The sequence below is a fragment of the Ruditapes philippinarum genome, unplaced genomic scaffold (assembly GCF_026571515.1).
Source record: "Ruditapes philippinarum isolate M1 unplaced genomic scaffold, ASM2657151v2 ctg17_1_1_1_1, whole genome shotgun sequence".
In the NCBI taxonomy this organism is placed as follows: Eukaryota; Metazoa; Mollusca; class Bivalvia; order Venerida; family Veneridae; genus Ruditapes; species Ruditapes philippinarum.
The window spans coordinates 646894-669564 of record NW_026865484.1 but is presented as its reverse complement, the minus strand read 5'-3'; the positions used below and the strand labels follow the sequence as shown (position 1 = coordinate 669564).

The following is a 22671-nucleotide window of genomic DNA, read 5'->3' as shown; positions in this document are numbered from 1 at the left end:
AATCAACACTATATATCGTTTGTTTCGTACTCCACCTTATTTCTTGTAATAAAATATTTCTTTGATCCAATTTATGTTTTATGTTTTATTTTACAAATGCTCGTTTGTAACAAAGCATCAGTATAAAATCACATGAGAGGTACTTTATGTCAAATTTGCATCAATGTACCTTTCAGATTTTTTATCATTATCTGTTATCTAATTGCTAAAAGCTGAAAGCTAAAAGATTGTTGATTCTGAGCCATTTGCTGATCGCCACTGAGAGTTCTATATGAATATGAAGCAAGTAAGTTAATTCGTTGTTATAGCTCAGCTTACGGCAGGTGTTGGGGTAGATGCAGGTACCTGCTGAAGCACGCATGTGAAGTCTACACAAATCAAGGTAGATTGGTCAGAATTTGACCTAAACTATATCTGTATGACTAAGCAATATAGACGGTTTTTCGTAGGCGCTTGATATTGTAATATACTAGTCTTAACAAGTGCTCGAGACGAGAAAAGTATAATTTAAACATTTAGATAAGAAAAAAGTTTTAATAAAAACTAATAAAGTATTACACATGTGTTAAGAAACAATATAAAGTTTAATATCACATATAATATATAAAACCAAATATGTGATTGGCAAAATTATACTTCGGATATTTTTATTTTAATAAGAGAAATGGATAATTAGATGAACAAATGCAAATTTGTTGAAATGTTAGGTCAAATATCAAATATTAGGTTATCTTATTATCTACCATTATCTTAAGGGTACTTTAGATATGGTTTTATCATTAAAAATATCTCAAAAGGTGTTGACATTTTGAAGTAAATGACCTCTTAAAGCAGTTGATTTTTATGAAAACCGTTTAAAACATTTATGTCTACTGTAAAGTGATTTGTATCAGTGTTAAATGTTGAGCAATGAGTTCTAAACTTCGCGAGAGGATTGACTCAGTATCTCTTGAACCAACCAGTGAATCTTCTAAAACTTTATGTGAAGATATAGATGTTGATGCCGAACAATATGTCCGGGCACATTCTCGCACTTCATCTATATCTTCGCCATTTCGTAGAGGTAGATCAGCGAGTCAGATTTCTACTTCCAGTACTCTTTCTAAAACGAGTTTAGTTTCAAAAGTGTCATCAAAATTAACAGATGTCTTTGGTGGTGACAAGAAAGCACTAAAAGAGGCAAATAGAACTATAGCTAAACAACAGTCAAAAATAAAGGATTTAGAGCAAAAGATGAGAACAACTTCGGATATAATGGTATCTATAAAACAGGTAAATTGAACTATTTTATTCATTCAATCATTCATACTTCTTGATCGAGTCTAGTCAAGTTGTAGATGTAACTAGGTTTGTTATGTTTAGACTGCATTCTTAGAGTTATCACTTTGTTTCTAGATTTTTATATTTCACAACAGCGCAGGTGTCAAGTGCTGTGTGGCAGCTGTATAAAGTTGCCCCGTACTTCACTTCAATATTGTTATATTTTTCTGGTCCTTCGGGATCATTGATGTTGGCTTTATTAAGTGTTGAGAATAAAGTACCGCTCTAGCCGGTGTTTGGGGGCGTGAGGGATGTTGCACATATTTATTATCCCTCATGTACAAACCCAATCAAACCGAGTCTGCAATTCTCTTGTAATTTTGATGTGATCAATGCTTCTGAGGGATCACTTTGTTTCCAGATTTTTGCCTTGTTGATTTTTGTTCTAATTTTTATATACATGAATATATTTTTTTTACATATTGAACAAGCAATTTAATGCACATACTATCATATATTTGAAATCTAGTAAAATGAATACTGTCCTTTATGCAGAAGACGTCATTTTCATTGGTATCAATTAATGATTCAATTCAAAAAGATTTCTTTATTCATTATTAAACTTTAGATGGAAGAACTGTACACCACTAAACTAGATTCTTTAAACGATCAAGGAAACGTGATATGCTATATAAGTAAGAGCAACGTTCAGGTTGGACACAATAATACACTCAAGACTGTGGATGTTTCAAGGTTAAATGACCTGCTGGTGAGCTATCACGATAATGTTCAGAGTCTTATAAATGACAACCTAACAACGAAGGGAGACCTACAAAATACAGAAAAAAGTCTCAGAACAACTAGAGCGAAACTTGAATCGACAGCAGTAGAACTGCAACAAGCGAAAGACGATTTAGCGTTCAACTTACGTGATCTGGAGCAAACAAGAGCCAAACTGGAGGAAACTGGTGAAAAGCTTGAGCACGAAACACTACTTTTACAAGTATCACTTAAATTGCTTTATGTTTTATCTCACTTATTATATCTAATAGAAAATTATCCTGTTTACTTACTTCTTATTTCTTACTGATAAATTAATTGCTACTTCTATAAATATATGCCTTATATAGAGAGATTTTTAAATCATTTCCGAGAACCACATAAAGATGGTGTAAATAAAGATGCTGTGCTTCTGAGAAAAGAAAGTGTATTGTAGAGACTTTCTAAATGATGTATGTTTTGCTTGAAAGCAGAAAATATTTAGCAATAAGTTATCCATCCAAAAATTATGATTTTATGATCCAAATATTGAATAATGTGATATCAATAAAATGAATTTCTCAATTTAACGCATGCATATATTTCTTTAACTGTAACTTTTTCGAATCAAAAATGCGTTCACATATATATGCCATTTACATACAGCTTAGCATTATCTTTATTTGACATGAAAAAGCATTATCATATATATGCAAATAGCAAACATACAAGTATAAAATACATATGAAAATGAATCAACTTGCTTGTCACAATGTGACATATAAGTGTACAATGTTTCCACATTGTACAGAAGACACGCTTTGAAAAAACATTTTAACATTTACAATATGACTAATATGTACGTTGCCTTTATTTTTTAATAATATACGTTTCCTCCATTCGCTTAACATATACATTGTTTAGGAGGTAAATGAAGATCTAAAAGACATGAAACTGGACGGTAAAGACCAGACTCTAAAACTAGAATACACAATTGGTTTGACGCAGTCACAGTTAATGGTCAACTGTATTGAAGCTATCAGAACTCTGAGCAGTCGAGAAGAGAGTTATTCATTTTCTGAACTTCCCGAGAAGGGTAAACTTGGTGTGATGAGAATTTTGAGAAAATATTGTCAAAAAGGTAAGGTTGTTGGATGTTAGCCTATACAAACCGTAAACCAATCAAGCGTTTGTTGCTGGGCTTGTATACAAAACGTCTTGAAAAAATCTTTAAAATTTGAAACACATTTAGCCTCAGATATTACTTTTATTCTTTTCTTTACAAGGGAAAACACTACGTTCTTTACAAGGACAAACACTTTGTTATGGTGTAATAATGAATTTGAAATTTGTAAGATACGTATTAACTAAAGGAAGTAGCACTGAATGCGAAATAATTTGTGATAAAGGTAGAGAAATATATGCAAAGTAGTATTTTGACTTCCATACAAAATACAATATCACTATCACTGTTAACTCAAGTTCAAAAGAAGCAAAATATGACTCAGCAATATGGCAAATTAGTAACTTCTAAAATATAGTGTTTTAGTGGTTTATTTATTATCAATTGATATTTTTTATATAAAACAATAGCACTTTGAGATTGAATGGGCATTTAACGCTTTTCTTTGATATTGATGTTTTTCTTTTATTGCAATTAATTAATTAATTCTGAAACGTTTAAATACTTTAATATCAAGCTGTTCAAATACTTTAATATCAAGCTGTTCATAATACTTTAATATCAAGCTGTTCATAAATCAGTTGAAATGGATCTTAAGCTTAAGTTTATCAAAATATTAAATTTCTTACATATTTTATCTGTCGAGGTAGTCTGCCTGTGAAGAAGTATCACACTTCTCCAACATTTACATTAAATGTCATAAAAACTGTTGAAGGTCAAAACTCATTCTGACACAGCGACAGTAGTTTGTTAGCCTTTCCTCTCTCTCCGACACCTTTGCTACTCGTGTTTAATTCTTTTTCTCTCTTGTTTTTAAATAAATAAGGAAACGGGGGATATTTGTTTTGATGTAAAACTGTAATTCAAACTCATAATTTACTTCAGATCCCAAACTTACAAGCATGCACTTTGCTGAAAGTCTAGGCACAGACACAGATGCAATAGAGAATGAAACAGAGGAACTTAATCAAGATATTTGTTCTGAGGTTCTCGTTAAATGGGTTCATATGTCACCAGAAAATGACGCTGACGCTCTTTGCACAAAGTTTAAAAAACTTAGTCAATATGGATCTGGTAATAAAATGTTTTATTTCATTTTAAAAGATTAAAACATCAAGGTCTTTGTCAATTGTCGCCAACGCCGTTAATATAGCTAAAACAATTGTGATATTCACCATCATAACTATCATCAGCATCATCATACTAGTGGTCGTCTTTGTCATAATCATCATCATCACCTTCATCGTCAACAACAACAACATGATCACAGAAGTCGTCATCAAAGTGATTTTTCACCATCATACAACTGGCAATGATAATAACAGGAATACTACACAATTTAAGATTAATATATTACTGGTGGATTACCAGTGGGCTGCAATAAATTATACTATTTACTATACTATGTCAGATATAATCTACAATTCTATATTTTCATTTTAGTACGAGGAACGTTTGGGTCTACGGGATATGATTTTAGTGTTAGCAGATTATCTGTATTAGACACAGATGGACAGACAAGTGAACTTGTTAGCGGTATAAAAGCTATCATTGAGAGTGGGATTAGTTCGTATAAAACTGATATTAAAAGAGTGGAGGAACATCTTAGAGCTATGAGGTCCAGCCAAAGACATATGTTATCTCCCACGTGTGACATTCCTCTTAGAGGTACTGCAGACAATGTGTTTCATGGGTCAACATGTACACAATGAAGAAAAGTATTTTGTGCCAACAAAATATCTGTAAAAATGAATACACATGCAATCTAAATTAGTGATCTCTATTGCTATAAGATTATTGGCATATCTGAAATGAAAAATGCTTTTAGAACAAAAATAATATAATTTTCTTTATGTCATTATCTTAAGTATGTGTTTGGTCGTATTTCACAAATCATTTTCGTTAGTAAAGAAACATTTTTAAATATTTTTTGGTCCAGATGTGATTTTGTGTTCTCGTTACTTGTGTTTGCTATGACAATGTTTCCGTTTTATGTAAAAACATTCATTAGATATTCAAAGCAATAGGAATCAAAGAAGATGCTATTATATATTCGTGTCGAGATTTATCTTGAAGTTATTTGTCTGTCAGCGATAACTGTGTAAACTGTCATCTGTCAAAATTTTTAAGTTTCCAACAATTTGTCATAATACATTTTTAAATGTTACACATTTTTGTTATATCATCACTCGAAACGTTTGTTTTTCATCTATTGGCAAAATTATTTAATTGAATAATGAATTGAGTTTTTGGTGGACAGTAAATTGAAAATAAGCTATATGTATCTCAGTTAAAGTAGCAAATTTGTTTTGGAAATTTGTGTAGTTGTAAATTATTATATACATTGTACTGCATATTTTTTTTTTGTGTTCTCCAGAGATTCTGCTGACTGTTTCTCAATGTTTTAGTATTATTATAGGAATCAATTCGAATATAAAAATAGACACTCAAGCAATACTGCAGGATAGAATGTGAACTGTTTTTGAATAGAGACATTGAAGATGAGTAATATTTCATTTATTTGTAAATGGTATAACTTTAAATAAAGATGATTACAGACTTTTTCTACATAAATGTCGGTTGCTATGAAATACGTTTAGAGTTTTTATTTGCTCATGCATGCACATGGTATAAGACCATTCACAGTTACTTATATGAAAAGATAACAATATTCAATATGAAAAGAGTATTACATACATTTCGCGTATATCTGAATCTGTTATTAAAGAAGGAGTATTATTAAGTACACAATGATGATGATCAAATATGCTATAGGTTGATAAAGTTGTTGTACATTGTAATATATAATATACAAAATACAGATTCTCAAAATTATATGCAAGAGTTTCATTACCGTGAGCTTGAATTTACGCAAATCAATCCCAATTTTGTTAATAGTTCTGTAATTTATTGATACATTTTGTCAATCTTATTTCCAATTATTATACATAAATAACGTGTGTATTTTAACTATTAAGTACATGTATTTTCATTCTATTAAGCCCCAAAAATTCTATTTTGTTCATTTTTCAAAAACTTTTATTTTTATTTTTGGTGTCCTGTTACAAATTCTGACCATATAGCTTAACCATTATTTTATTTTGCTTTTTTAGTAATTAGAACAGTTACTGTACAGTGATATTTTGTATGGAAGTCAAAACACCAATTTGTTAAATTTTTGCTACCTTTATTACATTTGATTTCACATTAAGCACTACTTACTTCCGGTAATAAGCATCTAATATGCTTTAAAATCATTATATAAAGGTTACTGAATACATGTTTGCCCATCTAAAGATCAGTCCAATTTAGAATTACTTAAACTAAAACTAATTAGTAGATTAATTCTACCTGGCGGGCCCAACAGGGGTTTTTTCACTATTAAACTTCACTTCACAATTCCAAAATGCCGACTTCACAACTAAAAGAAATGCCACTTTCACAATAAGAACTTCTTTAATAGTCGGTGCCACAGAAAAAAAGGATTACAACAAAAAGTATGTTTATCAGTATCACCTTAAAATACCCTAAAATATTCCGAGCTATTTACAGGTTGATGAAATCAGACTTATTTAATTATTTCATTTTGAAATGCTGGTTGTAAATTGACTTTCTCAAGTTGTCTCAATAACTCAATATCGTGCAATTTAAAGGAAATAACGCTTAAACTTCACAATTGCAAGAAAAATCGCATATTGTCTTTCACAAATGCAATGTAAGCAAAAAGGTTGTGTTTGAAATTAAAATGAATTAAAATGTGAATTTTTAATGACTTACTATCCTATTAAATATTACAACAGATTTTTGCTAAAATCATTATTATGTCTTGGTGTGGGAACGAAAACTGCAACGTATCTAAGAAAAACTGCAACGTATCTAAGAAAAACTGCAACGTATCTAAGAAAAACTACAACGTATCTAAGAAAAACATCAACGTATCTAAGAAAAACTGCAATGTATCTAAGAAAAACTACAACGTATCTAAGGAAACCTACAACGTATCTAAGAAAAACTACAACGTATCTATGAAAAACTGCAACGAATCTAAGAAAACTACAACGTATCTAAGAAAAACTGCAACGTATCAACGTCTAAGAAAAACTGCAACGTATCTAAGAAAAACTGCAACGTATCTAAGAAAAACTGCAACGTATCTAAGAAAAACTGCAACGTATCTAAGAAAAACTGCAACGTATCTAAGAAAAACTGCAACGTATCTAAGAAAATCTACAACGTATCTAAGAAAACCTACAACGTATCTAAGAAAAACTACAACGTATCTAAGAAAAACTACAACGTATCTATGAAAAACTGCAACGTATCTAAGAAAAACTACAACGTATCTATGAAAAACTGCAACGTATCTAAGAAAAACTACAACGTATCTAAGAAAAACTACAACGTATCTAAGAAAAACTGAAACGTATCCAAGAAAAACTGCAACGTATCTGAGAAAAACTTCAACGTATCTAAGAAAATCTACAACGTATCTAAAAAAACATACAACGTATCTAAGAAAAACTACAACGCATCTGTATCACTTAAGATTTTGACAGGACTAGTTATTTGAGAGAGAGCGAGTCAATATTCTAACAGTGTTATATAGTTATTGAATGATGTTCGCGTGACTGTACTGGCTCGTGGTCAGTGCGTTGATAATGAACTCATTAGGAGCTTGACCACTATGTTAATTTCCATGTCTAGGAGCTGATACAAGCCTTTGACAAATTACGATGACGGTTGTGAAAATTGTCAACATGTTTGTATTTGTACCTAAGATCAAGGGCAATAATACTTAAATATATCAACAATAACATTCATATTAAACACAAGCGAAAATGCTGGCGCTTCGAAAATGGTGGAACTTTTTAAAGTGTTCAGTACATTAATAACAGTGAAGATTTTACCTTCAGGTCATTTGTCAAATAATATCTTTCAGCATTTTAAAAATAGGAACCTTTTTTTAATTTATCATTTCAAATGTTCGATAAGCTTTACAGAGTTTTGGACTTCTCGTCTGTCCTAAGGATACCCCCCCACCCCCCCCCAAAGATCCACATCCACGTTATATTATCATTTTTTCATTCTGTTCTATTCTGCTCTGTTCTTATGTTTATAATTGCGTAACAATTCTATTTAAAAATTAAATAACATTTGCGGTCGTGGTTGCTCACACACACTAAAATGAATCTCTTAAAAACATTTCGCAGGAAAGACTTTTTTCAATAAAAAAAAATTATTAAAGAAGTCATATCTTTTTTTGTAGTTTTTTTTATCAAGATTGGTAGAAATAGGAATATTACAATATTACATTGTGAATCAATTTTTTAAAAAAGCAGCAACTCTTCTTGCATGTCCCTGTCATATTTAATAAAGAGTCGCTAATTTTTCTCAAAACGTCAAAAGTCCCTTTGATATTGCGGTGCACAGCATATTATGTTTATTACACCCTTATTAAGGCAATCACCCAAGGCAAGCCCGTGTCCACTGACTTCATAGCGCGTAACACCGCTACAATCTGACTAATAGCCCTTTAATTACCCGGACCCTTTTTGTTTTAGGTGGCGGAGTCAATACCGCCCTTCTTTACACTTTGCTGTGGTCAGTTGTTAGTGACAGATGGATAGTGTCCACTCCAGATTTTTTCTTCCTCGTAGAATGTTAACATCTGGACGCCTTTTTAGCGTAGAAAACGAAAATAACCAAAATTCTTGTTAAAGGCAGAAAATAGCTTTTTTTAATTTGTATATTTATCATTGAAATATAAAAATAAAATACATTGTAAATATAAAAAAAAAACTATGCTCTACTTTTAAAGCTGCATACATATGAGCAAAATAAAAAATAAAAATAATAATGATAAAAATAAGATAAAGAAAAACAACCTAAAGAAAAAATTACTAAGATTTAAAGAATAGTCAATATATATATTTACAATTTAAGTAATATTTTTATGCTATATGCACCGAATGACTGATTTTGCAGTATTTATCACTATATTTCTTCCGCGTGACTAACGCAATATTGGTTTTTTTTTAATATATTTTGACATTTATTTTGTTATTTACGCGGATTTTGAAACTGCCGTTTGAAATGTGAAAATTACTGTACAGTATTCTTTAAATTGAAATATTTTACTTTCAACAAATTTCCAAAATTTGCATGAAAAATCTGGAGGCATACTGTTTAAGTTGTATATTAGCAATAAAACAGAATGAAACTTCTTATTAGTAGACGTGTAAGAATTGTAGCAATCCGACAATTTAAATATTCTACTTTTTACAATTTCTAGTAGAAATTTAAGACGCTATGCCATACTATGCATTAAATACAGAAGAAACCAGCTGAACTTCGGAATATCACGTATTTAGTCGCATGTCGCATCAATTGTTTCAAATTTTGTTTAACTTGCCAGACGGTATATATGCATTATTTAATAGTATCGTTCTTATTATTTTGCTAATCCAGTAGTTACGAAACAAGTTGTATCTATTTGAATTTACCGTGCTTTCCAAAATGAGTTGGTCCATATAAAACGTTTAAGGATTTTAAACAGATCTTTTCGTTGCTAAATTTTAACATTTTTTATGTTAATTTCATATTTGTTAAACATAGAAAAGTAAGTTGATATAAGACATATTAATAATTTGTATAATAGCAATTTTATGTTACTTAAAAATGAAATGACATATAAATACATTCATAGATAAAGCTACATAACTCAATGACGTCTAAAAGAAAACATTGTTTTATGCTGTAACTACCGATACACGAATCATATTAGCAGGTTGTCCAGATATATTTCATGTATGATAGTTTTCATGCTAGTCTGTCAACAAGATTTCGACAGTGTTGTTTTTTTTTATTTTTTTTATTTAAAACATCATGACAACATTTAATTATTTTACCTTGATAACAAAATTTGCCCATGCTTTTGCCTTTAAATTTTTCGAATGTCTCGTAGAAAATCGACAGATATAATATTGTTTGTATCTGATAAATGGAAAATTCATGTTGTTTTTTTTTTACTTTTTTTTTGTGTGCGTAAATGTTATTACGATGTTGGTCAAAAAATTGTGCCGACAGGAACAACGCCAATAATTCTCCCCGTGTTCTATTGAGACTGGCCGCTGAAATAAGACGTTATTTATGTATGAGCCATAATATTTGCAAATTGGACACATTATCACGTTTCTTCCATAATCGATCGCATTCGGAACTACTCGGATCTACTTTTGGAGTAGAGCGCTGTTTTCTTGGCCAATCAGATTACAGCAATCGCTGGCGCGTGAGATTTCCTTTTAATAGTAAAACACCGTTAATTTTTATTGGCTAAAAAGTAACTCCCATCTCTTCGTTTGTTCCTGATATAAAATGAATATCCAAGAAAATTTCATTATGTTTTGATAATTTCTTAGCTGTAGTTACGCCATAAAACTCGTGTTTAATCACACATTTATAATTAATCGAATAAGAAAACGAGTGCGTTTAATTTTCACTCAATACTGTTAAGAGGGTAGCGTCACTAAATTGTTTCAAGAAAAAAATAATTGAAAAAGAAGTAATTAAAAAATGTTATCTGAAGATGGACGTCTGTCGATGGGAGATGATGTTAGAGACGGCAAGAGAAAAATAGAAGAATTTGGAGGTTTATATTCCTTAGATCACACCGCACCATCGTCAAGATCTTTGAACGATTCTACAGGTAAATTATTATTATCATTTAATTATTTCATTATTTTAATATTTACGACACGTCATGTCTAATTTTATATACCAGTTTGTACAAATTGAAGCTAAAGAAGTTAGACTGTTTATGGTCTCTTGCGATACGTGTCCATAGCTGTAATGATGACGGCATGTAATAGGTTTAAACATAAGTAATTTCATTTTTTCGTTAACAAGTCGGCAAAATGAGGGTGTTAGACTTAGTTATCTAATACATTATAGAAATAAACCAAATCCGCTGGGGAATTTATTTTATATTGTTTACCCCAAATAAAATGAGGGTAACGCAAAGACATCGCAAACCAAATTTGTTAGCAATAATTTTATTTACGGATAAACGAATTTTGAACAAGACGGTATTTCGGTTTCTTGACGGAATGCCATGGACTTGGTAATTAATAGAATTAATAAAAAATTGCGCCAAATTGTATTACTTTAAACTACTGCACTTTGGGCCTAGCAATAAATGAACAGTATTCAATTTGAAGGTTATGAAATTTCCATAATATGATATAGATCGCTTCTTGTAAACGGGTAATCAGATTTTCTAGGCTTTAAAATAAAATGACAAGTTTTTCGTATCCGATTTATACCACCAAATGACACGGGAGGGTGTTAGTTAAATAACTGGAATATAAAATAACGTGTTTATTTATGTTTAACTGTTTGTTTTAAGGAATCATTGCTATTAAAAGACGGAACACCTTTGCAATTATTCCAAAATCTATGCGCGTATTTGTATATACGTATATACATATTTGTCGTAGTAGTGATTTCGGGGCGGTAAAATATTTATACCCTCTCTTGAATTATAATTGAGTGGGAAAAGGAACAAACACATTTTCTGAAGATTTCTTTCAAGCGATTTTCCGGCTTTATATAATTCTATAACATCAGAAACTCATAGTTCGTAAAAAAGGTAAATGAAAATTTTATCAAAGATGGGACAAGTAAGTTTTTTTTAATCGAAAATATTGTTAAAATATTGTATTTTGTTCTAATTCGCAAGCGCACGTGTTTACACTATACATGGTGTATAGATTAAACAATTCTGCAAATTTTATTTCTTCGGAATACCGCTGATTTCTCCACGCAACGTACAGCGTAAATCAAAGCTATTAAAAAGTTTTAAATTCGTAACTACGCAAAAACAAAACCAAAAATATTGTAATATTTTTCTTGAAAAGCAAACATCATTTAACGAAATAAAATTTTATTACAGAAATAATTTTACTTTGAAACTCACATCTGTTGATACCTATTTTGTTGATTATACAAAGGCGATTTGAAAAAAATATGTTCTTCTTTATTAAAACTGTTGTAAAATTCTGGTCGAAGAATCAAATTTTGCTTAATAGAAAAAAAACATAATTATATTTTTAAAAATTCATTCACTGATTGCATATTGCTACATGTACAAATAAAATAAGAATGTAGTATGTTCTGTTTTGTTACTGTTTTTTTCAATCACCCCGTTCTAAATATATTAAGACAGTCTAAAATATATAAAGATAACGTTTTATAACAAGATCATTCAACAAAAATTGTATTTATTTTTGTCGATGGCTAACAGTTTTAAATATAATTAAATACTACAATTATACGAAGTCGCACATGAACAAATTAGATTATATTTTATTATATACTTTTAAATATCATATTGAGTAATATTGATGAATTAAAATGCGTATTTTTATTTTCCGTTTTTTCAATGTAAACATTTTTTTTCACTGCAGTGAAACATATTTTCCGTATTTTCACTGGTGTCTTGTCGGACCACTTTCTTCTCAATTAAGCCAATACACAACATTTAAGGGAAAGTATTTCAAATTGTAATATTTAAAAATGTATATAATAAACAGAAAATTCAAGTTTTTTTTCTTTAAATACATGATTTATTTTCATCGAGTGGTATAAAAATAAATATTTCATGTGTAGCGATATCTCTATTTATAACACACAAACTTACAGTTTTAACTCATTTGTATATAATGTATCAATATCTGAATGCGCAATATACTAGAAATGAAAATTTAAGTTTAATGATTTAAATGTACACAATGAGTCCGTTAAAGGTCTTTTATTTAAAACATACCACCAGTTATATATAATAAAATTAGATAATCATTAAGCATTTATAAATAACATGAGCAAAGTCCTCAATGCACCAAAACCTTTAAAGTAATTGTATATTGTGTTATTTTTCATTGTTAATTTATTCTTTTTCTTGAAACGGCGCACCACACAATTCGTGGTGTTATTTTATGCAAATCTAAATAAAAATATTCTAAACAATTAAAATTTTGTCACATACAATGTATACATGCAATATGTCACTTTGGTTTTTGAAAAAAAATATATTTCTATTTTTTTCTCAAATTTTTAAACAACGAATCGGATTTTTATTACTGTTAGGTGCAGTTTATATTTCTTTCTCAAGCTACGACAAAAATCCGATTTTTTATATCTTATTTTAAATTCTTTGAATCTCCTGTCGCTACTGTAGAGTAAAATACAGGGAAACAGAAATAGCGACATGTTTCATTTCCACAAACATAATAGTTTCATAATTCTCAAATTCAAGTAATAATTTTGCGAGTTTCTGTAGCTGCACCCATAAACTAAGAGTTTATTTTGGGGATTTAGTTCTTTGACTCGATATCTCGTCTTGTTACCTGTTAAACATGTGCACGTGTTCTCGTCCATTTCTGATCGGGCTAATTGGCCAATAATTGATCAATATATAGCCGTCAAATTTTATACCTCCGAGACGTCATTACAAGGTCGCTGCGGCACGTGAACTTTGCCGCCATCTGTTTAACACCATGTTACATCTAACACAAAACCCAAACGGTCAGTTATTGAACTATATAATTTAATTATTCATATGTTTTTATGTATGTACGGCTATATACATGCTTTCATATGTATGTGTTAAGTGCCGGGTAACGCACTTCAAACGAAAACGGATGTATTAATAAACTAGTACAAACAAACAATACAGTCAAATATTGGTGTATATTTTCACCATTCTGTTGTTATTACACACCTGTAAAGTAGTATTTTATTTCATTTTATCTTTTAATACAAAGATGTCTCTATTTATATTGCTATTCAAACTGACATACTAGTGTTTTGGTTTTTAATTAGGTCATATATTCATGAAAAAGTTAATTAAAACGTCAGATTCTTTTTTTTCTTCAAATTTTAATTACAATTTCATCCAAATTGTATAATTTACAAATTAGATCAGTTAATAATAAAATGTTTAGAATTCACCGAGATGTGTAGGAATAAACATATACAGAGTACAACAATATAAGTTTATGCTTGTAAGCAAGAATATATTGTGGTACAAAATTGTATTCATTTAGAAAAATTCGTACATTCATAACTTGAAAATAAGGGACGAATTCAAATAAAAAAATCATGGTTGCTAAAATTCGCTTTTGACGCATACATAATATAATTAAAATATGGAAAAGAAAAAGGTCCCGTCAATGCATATTCCTATGCTGGACGTTTAGAAAAGATGAAATTAAAGAAAATCGCGATTTTAAAATACCTGGCCATTTTTCTTAGCACGAATTTATAATATAATGCGTTCTGTTATATAATGATTACAGTTAACAATACTTTTATGACTTTTTATGAAACTAGAAAGACTTGAAAAACACAAACATTTGTATATAAATGGTTCAGCTCCCCAAATTTTACAAAACAACAAATTGTCTGTAGATGCTGTAACTTCAATACAAAATAAATAAATAAATAAATAAATAAATAAATAAATAAATAAATAAATAAATAAATAAATAAATAAATAAATAAATAAATAAATAAATAAATAAATAAATAAATAAATAAATAAAATAACAAAAAACGTCAATTTTTTCTGACGGAAAGCTAGAGATAAGAGTTTGTGTCTATTGAACTGATTATATATAAGTATAAAATATGTAATTCCAGGACAAGAGGGTGCATTTAAGAAGATCAAATCCGAGCAATCTCCCGTTACAGGTTCAAGCCTTGGTACCGGAAGTTCTGCTTCTTCACACAACCCTAGCACGTGTCCAACACCCGCTAGGCGGCGCCACCGGACGACCTTCACCCAAGAACAACTTCAAGAATTAGAAGCGGCGTTCTCTAAGAGTCACTATCCTGATATATACTGTAGGGAGGAGCTAGCCAGGATCACAAAACTAAATGAAGCTCGGATACAGGTTAGTTTCTTGGGGTTTCTTCTTTTGCTACAGCAAAATGTCCGTACAGGTTTTGATAACATCAGAGGCGTGATCTGTAGATCTAAATAAAATAGTCTTAAACATTGCTTCAATAAAAAAAATGTTGTTTTTCTTTGAATCTCACACTTCTTATGTTTTACAAGTTTTTATGGAAACATTGCATTTTATCTGTTTTATTAGTAAACTCTAAATGGGATTTCCTTGTATTTTTATTTTACTTTCTAATATATTCTAATCCTACATTTTAATACATTTTCGAAGAGAAACAGTGGATCTTCTGTATGTAACAAATATTCCTTTTAAAGTTTGTATAACGATGGCACTTATAATTTCTGACTACACAAATAATGTTTTTGATGGGTAAATAATGTTTTTGATGGATTGAAAAAAATGACCTTATTGAGTTTATATTAACAGCCAATATCTTAGCTATGTATGGGACGTTTAAGCGTGTCCGGAACAAAATATCAAAGAAATAAGGACAATATCAAAGAATTCTGACACGTTGAATATGTTTGGTTATAAATGATACAGTTTAGTTACTTAAGCTTAGACCTTTTCATGTGCATTACAATCAAAACATACAAAAACCAGTAAATTAAATAATGCAAGATACGTATGACAATTCTACAATATAATTATAAGAGACTAATTGGTATATAGTATTAACATAAATAAAACAAACAGTACCTACATCTATAAAAACAAACACAAAACATAAATATCCTAAAAATACTATAATAATATATGTATCTTCACTGTAAAATATGAGTTACTAAATCTGTTATGTTGAAATTGCTTGTATATCATATGTGTGACCAGTCTTAAAAAAGTAGCCTGTATCTGATTAATCTGAAACTGTCAAAACTGACAGATTTGAGTGATACTATGCTCACATGTATTTTAAGAATTACATGTAAAATATGTTTACAATTACATATGTAAAGAATTACGTTTAAAATGTAAAAGGCAAATGGTTATGTGTAAAATGTGATATGATATTCAGGCGGTATGTCTGTAGGATGTAAAATGAATGTGTAAGAATTATGGTTTAAATTGTATCAATACATTGTACTTGTATTACGCAGTATAGTGTGAAATAAATTCACAGACCAGATTCGATAATAACTTTTTCTGTTGTTGTTTTTTCTTGTACTACGCCTGGAGCAACCGTCTTGCTGTAGACAAAGCTCGTGTTTATGTATATATTGTTTTATGCAACACAGACAAGTGTTCATGTTAATGTGTTAGAAAAGACATATTGTGTTGAAACAGTCTAATTTACAAGTCTTTCTAAAAAATTCGCTTATTTCCTTATGTTTAAATACAAATTTATTCATACAGAAATTTAGAAACAGTATTCCCAGAGAGTAACAATATAACACTTGAAATTTTAAAATATCAGAGTAACCATATTCTAAGTTAACTCTAGTTTAGATCAGGGGCTTTCTATTTGAAAGTCTGATCAGGATCCATGCTGTTCGCCTACCAACTCTATTACAAGTAGAGAAACTGATAGCGAACAGCATGGATCCTGATCAGACTGTGCGGATGCGCAGGCTGGTCTGGATCCATGCTGGTCGCAAATGCACTATGTTGCTTTTGTCGTGACGCGGCTCATATTTCTCCTAGGGTGAATACTCCGTATTACGGTTTCTGATATCAAATTGATATTTTTAATTGTTCTTCATTTTACACAAATACACACTCATATATGATAACAAAAATTGCGATTTTAATTAATAAAAAAGTTTCGTTTTACTAAATCAGCCCATGATTTTTTTCTAAGACATTCAATGAGCGACCATAATTACAAACCATGCACGCACCGTGGAACATTAGACGACAGAGGGCGTTTTTCTTTTATATTCCTGCCCTCAATATTTCAAGTCCACTAAAAAGGTCATAGAATTAACATATTTCAATTGATTTTTGTCGATGTTTCCTGTCTAATTACCAACCCTCATAGCACTTTTACCGTTATTTCAAATCATATTTGACTCCCTAGGGCGGGGCCCATCAAAACACTACAAAGTTCGTAAGGAGTTTGAGATTTTTCAAGGGGGTTTATGGGAAACAATGTTTTCTTTGAAAATTGTCCTGTAGTGTCTATTAAGTCGGACAGAAGTTGTCGTGATGTCTTTGACTAGAATGAAGAAGATACCATTTCTAAGAAATTTAAAGAATGTGAGAAAGCTTCACCAGATGGCGCTTTTTAAATGTGTGTTCCTATATTTAGGTATAACGGTCCCCTCAACGTCTGGGAAGTCTGTGATATTTTGCTTGTAAATCTGTTCAAAACTTTCCTGAAGATAAGTTTGCGTGACTTAAGTTCTCTAAAATATTCTACACTATTGTATCCTACTTCAAATTAATAACAATAAACATAAAAACGTTATGTGTACATACGTTTATTATACACTTATAAATGAAATTTTGTGAAATATTGATGAAATAAAATGCGTATTTTCATTTTCCGTATTTTCACTGTAGAAATTAAATTTTCACTGCAGTGAAACAAATTTTCCGTATTTTCACTGGTGTCTTGCGCCGGACTACTTTCTTCTAAATTCTGCCAGTACTCAAAATTTAAGGGAAAGACTTTCAAATTGTAATGCAAAAAAGGAGAGGAAAATGTATATGATAAACAGAAAATTCAAGTTTTTTCTATAAATACCACCACTCATGAAATATTTATTTTCATTCCATTCGATGAAAATAAATCCTGTATTTATAGGAAATAGTTGAATATCCTCTATATATTCACTCCTTAATTGTATGCACAGTTTCCAAATTTGATATTCTATAATAATAATATAAAGTGTCTGTTCTATTCCTTCTGTTAAAATAACTAAGCCATTTTTTGGCTGTTTTTATGTACGTTTTTAACCGCATATATTCATGGTACGTTCTTTTTCTCCTAGAAAAATACTTAAGAAAATATCACCTCATAATCTTATGTTTTAAAAAATCTTTCTTCCCTTATGAAATATTAGATGCTTTGATAGCTATTAAAACATTGTGGTAATTCACTATATTTTTTAACAATATTTCTGATAAGAGACCAGCATCAAACAGTCCGGATAAATATATTACTCTAAAGCTGCATGCCTGATGACCCAAAATATTTCAGGAAAATCAAACTTGAGAAAAATGTACTAAGATTTTAAGAAAGTAAAAATATTTAAAATTCAAATAATAATTTACATGTCATGTGCAAATAAACACTGATTTTGCAGTATTTATCACTATATCGTATTTCTACTGCATGACTATCACAGTAAGGTCTATTTTTGATATTTTAACCTATTTTGATAATTTACGTGGATTGTAAGTGTAGTTCAACTGATAATACAGTTTTCAAATTTTCGTGAACATTAGGATGAATCTGCAAGCGTGCTGCGTTAAGACTATGTTAACAGTATATTTATACTATCCATTTTTAGAACTAAAATATAAAAAAAATATAGCAAAACAAGGCTAAATATTAATATCAAAGGCGGATGCTGAATATGAAAAGGAAAGGGGAAAAAGGGGAAAAAAACGAACACAAAATTTCTTAACTTGCAATGAAAGTTTCCAGCTTATTGAGTGCTCTATACTTATCTTATAAGAACGCTATCGGCGGACAATGCAATTTTCTTAGAAAATAGCAACTATAAATTGATACTAAAGCAATTTCCATACAAAATGCCCCAACCATTCTTCAAACTTAACGCTATAAACCTTTAGTAATATACTTTCAATAGATAAATATTCAAATACGTTTAACCGCTATTTTTGAGATAACGAAATTCCGAATCTCGACTTTGCCTTTTCTATGTTGATCAGAAGGTTCATTCCTTCTAGGGAAGACGAAATTAAATTTACGAAACTGCGGCTGAGTGCGTCGATGGAGATCGTGTGATGAGCATAATGAATTTTTCAGCCGTCATTACCGAGAATTTCGAAGTGTTGAGGTCTTTAGACATTACCGACAATGCCCGTTCTAATCAAAACATCGTCCCCAGAGCGCATGTTTTTATTCCGTGAAACTGTCTCCTTATTTGAAAAACGTTTTTCATACGTACATAAATATAATTTTTGTAAGTTTATGTAATTTAACTTGAAATGGTAGGATGAATTTTAGAATTTCAGTCAAATAAAATTATATGATATTTGAAGTTGAAAATCGCAAGTTATTACTTTTCAACCGTTTGAAAAGTCAAAAATATTAAAACTCGATTGATTGGATATATCTCAGTATTTTATCGCTTATTAAAATCTTGTTTTGTATGAATAATTGTATATTGTTCTATCATAACTATGTAGTGTAACGGAAACTTTTTTTATGCTAATATGTAACAATATAATAAAAAATCTATATAGATAATGCATTATAACATTGTATTAAAGATGTATTGAACAATTCTTTATTCATTATAATTTTGTAAAATCACGTTCGGTTCTGTGGTTTATTTTGTAAAAAAAAACACGGCAAGCTGGATAATTGATAATTTAATGATTAGTTTTAAATAGATTTTAAAACTGAATTGACTTTTAAAAATTAAATATGTTGTTTATAAATGCATCATGAAACAATAGTTAAATACAACTATACCGAATTATTTCAGTGTAGATAACTCAAAACTTTTAATACAAATAAGCTGAAAATTTTTTCCCTGCTAAATACCGAAACATTCAACAAATTCTTTTATTTGATGCCTTGTGACTTGCACGTGCTGACACGTGGACATCGCAAAACGACTTGTTAAATATCAATTTAGGCACGTGTCTATAATTTCTGTTTCTTGTATTAGACAAAATAAACACCAGCTTGCTGTAATTCTTTTAAACGATATCAATGTTTAGGAATTCTAATAAAAATTTGATAAAATCAGTGTAGAACAATTAATTAAGTCTGGAAATCAAAAGAAACGGTAAAATGCACTGATGACTGGTAACTGTCGTTATATATTAATTGAGCGTCCTGTCTTTACTGTCGAGTTTTGTTTGCTTTAATGTGAACATAGGCATTACTTTGTGTTTCAATGTCTCAGAAAAAATAACTTAATGCACTTCTAGACAAAAAGAAAAGACTGACTTTTACGCCAATGGGAAAATGTACTTCGTGGACAGATATCTGCCATTTAAAATGATGTAGGACACTGTCTTAGGTTCTATCTGAGACTAATTGAAAGCCAAGAAGCTCTCAGTGACTAAGGCCCGTCAATTTTCCCGCGTAATTCAATTACGTAAATGTGTTCGCTTCTCAACTTTTCCTAACAGATATGGGGGGAGAAACGCTCTTGGAATTTCAACTAGAGTACTACGAAATGTTCATGTCGGCTGCTTTATTTGGAGACATTGTTATCATGGAATGAAGAGAACTAATGGTTTGAGAATAGTCTAGTGTCCAATAGAGCGTGCTCCCATAACGCTGTTCCTTTCATAGGGTCATTTCGGAATAAATTGAACATTTTTGTCATTTTTCTTTTTCCCTCTGATTGCATGTTGAATTTACAAGCGAGCGCTTGAATGAACGCCGTTTTCTAGAATCCGCGAATAGGGAATTGAAAAAACTCTTCTGAGAAATGGAACAATTATTTAAATCAATTCCGCTCGTAGGATTTTCCGCCGAACGCAAATGGCCATATGTACATGCTCGTCCCCGTATTGTGAATTTGTGATTTTGTACGGTGGCGGTGTTTTCCATGTTTCTCCCGTAATGAGCTGCTGTCTTCCATCAGACCAATCGATTAGGGAAAAAGAGATAGAAGATAATCAAAATCTATTTTCGTCCAATTATTTATGCAAATGAAGCGTTCTTTGCTTAACAGTTTACTTCATTAGGGGATCAAATCGAACGTGCATTTCTAGGATATTCGCCTGTAATCAACGATTTAACCCTTCCTCCTTCGAAAACTTCGGAAACGTTCTATCAACAGTGAAACTAGTCTTGTTATTGCCTGACATACTTTGAAAAGTAATTTCAAACAGTTTCAAAAGAATTTATTCCTTTGTCAATACATAAATATTTTCTACATTCAGGTTTGGTTCCAAAATCGACGGGCAAAGTATAGGAAACAAGAAAAACAACTGGCAAAGTCGCTTTCTCCCGTCATTCCGTCTTGTAACAGCATGATGAGGAATATATACCCTTCAAACAATCGACCGTACGGCACATATCCAAGCCCTGGAAGCATGAACAATATGGCTCGCTACCCACAAATGAACACATCTTATTCACCCGTGGCACAGTTCCCAAGTATGAACACCATGCAATCCAACATGGCAGCTAGCATGCCAAGACAAATTCAACAGTTTCCAGGAATGACGTCAGATTATAATTTGGTTAGTATGTTTATTGATTAAATAGTCACATAGATTCTATATTAAGTAAACTTTGAAAGTTTCTCAATACGATTAGGAGAGACATGTTTACTGAACGACCTCTTGCTATAATTGTTTTATAGTTCGCGGAGATGAACATACCCCTTGTAGCTAATGGGTTGCCTTTAAGAGGTGATGCAAACGAATTGCAGCCACCGTTTATATCTGTGTGTTCTCAACAGATGAGTAAATGGGTTCGAATTACTGGAGTCTATGCATTCTCTTGCTCTAACAGGCGAGGTAGTTTTGACCCTTGATGTTACTTTATGTTTGTAACACCCGAAGTTTGACAAAATCATCTTTCCTGTTTAAGCACCATATGACCTAAATTGTGTTGGTGTGCCGTGAAACCAAACCTTCAACATACATATGTCTGACTTTATTGTTTTATTTTGTCTCTCCTGCAGGAAGTCCACGAGGACGACTGGTACAACAAAAGCCTGACAGCATTGCGCATGAACAATTCACATCCGGGTCTCGGAAATCCCATGTTGCAGTACCAAGTGTAAAAGGCGGGAAAATTCCAGTTTTTTTCAAAAATGTAAAAAAGGATTTTGGTGCAATAGTGCTTAGCGTCACGGAATAAAATATTGGATCTAATATTTACTAAATTCTTCAGTGTAAGAGTGGTATGATTTTAACAGTTGATATTTGTGTGAAAAATATAGACGCATAGCTGTAAAGTTTGGTGGATACCACTTGAAGTTTGTATATCATAAGTCAGATCATATTAAAATAAATATGGATTGTAAATTTATATCTTAACAGTTTAAATATTCATCAGACTTTAAGATATAAAATGAAGAATGACTTACAGAAGTTGTAAAAGAAAGACATTCTTATCTTTAAATAATGTATATTTGTCATTTTATATAACTTACTATTGTATTTTGTCACAGAAAATGATTTGTTTATTTGATATTAAATGTCTAAAATATATATACAGACGTCGTATTTTCTATCGTAGGAAATATATCTAAACTGTGAGATTTAGCACTCTTTTTTACAATACATGTATCAAGTATTTGTCATTATACTTAATGCTAGCACAAATGGATCTTATGAATGTGATCATTCTTTATTACTTATTCAAATTATTTATCAATTCTTTTGTTTGTCAAATCA

The 22671-nt window shown here is 30.6% G+C and overlaps 2 protein-coding genes across 2 annotated transcripts; both read left to right on the top strand.

Moving 5' to 3' along the window:
* Positions 1–208: 208 nt before the first annotated feature.
* Positions 209–5045, top strand: LOC132729322 (uncharacterized). The gene is made up of 5 exons (XM_060715062.1): positions 209–1272; positions 1889–2263; positions 2944–3160; positions 4088–4276; positions 4646–5045. The coding sequence occupies exons 1-5, from the start codon at positions 910–912 to the stop codon at positions 4912–4914; spliced, it is 1413 nt and encodes a 470-aa protein (XP_060571045.1). The 5' UTR covers positions 209–909; the 3' UTR covers positions 4915–5045.
* A 5595-nt stretch (positions 5046–10640) lies between these two features.
* LOC132729336 (homeobox protein unc-42-like) lies at positions 10641–22662 on the top strand. The gene is made up of 4 exons (XM_060715093.1): positions 10641–10907; positions 14900–15153; positions 21205–21507; positions 21954–22662. The coding sequence occupies exons 1-4, from the start codon at positions 10775–10777 to the stop codon at positions 22053–22055; spliced, it is 792 nt and encodes a 263-aa protein (XP_060571076.1). The 5' UTR covers positions 10641–10774; the 3' UTR covers positions 22056–22662.
* The last annotated feature ends 9 nt before the right edge of the window (positions 22663–22671 follow it).

Coding starts and splice junctions, on each gene's coding strand:
- LOC132729322 (XM_060715062.1), top strand. CDS start 910: ATGAGTTCTAAACTTCGCGAGAGGATTGACTCAGTATCTCTTGAACCA. Junction 1,273..1,888: donor TAATGGTATCTATAAAACAG/GTAAATTGAACT, acceptor ATTAAACTTTAG/ATGGAAGAACTGTACACCAC. Junction 2,264..2,943: donor ACGAAACACTACTTTTACAA/GTATCACTTAAA, acceptor TACATTGTTTAG/GAGGTAAATGAAGATCTAAA.
- LOC132729336 (XM_060715093.1), top strand. CDS start 10,775: ATGTTATCTGAAGATGGACGTCTGTCGATGGGAGATGATGTTAGAGAC. Junction 15,154..21,204: donor TAAATGAAGCTCGGATACAG/GTTAGTTTCTTG, acceptor TTCTACATTCAG/GTTTGGTTCCAAAATCGACG. Junction 21,508..21,953: donor TGACGTCAGATTATAATTTG/GTTAGTATGTTT, acceptor TCTCTCCTGCAG/GAAGTCCACGAGGACGACTG.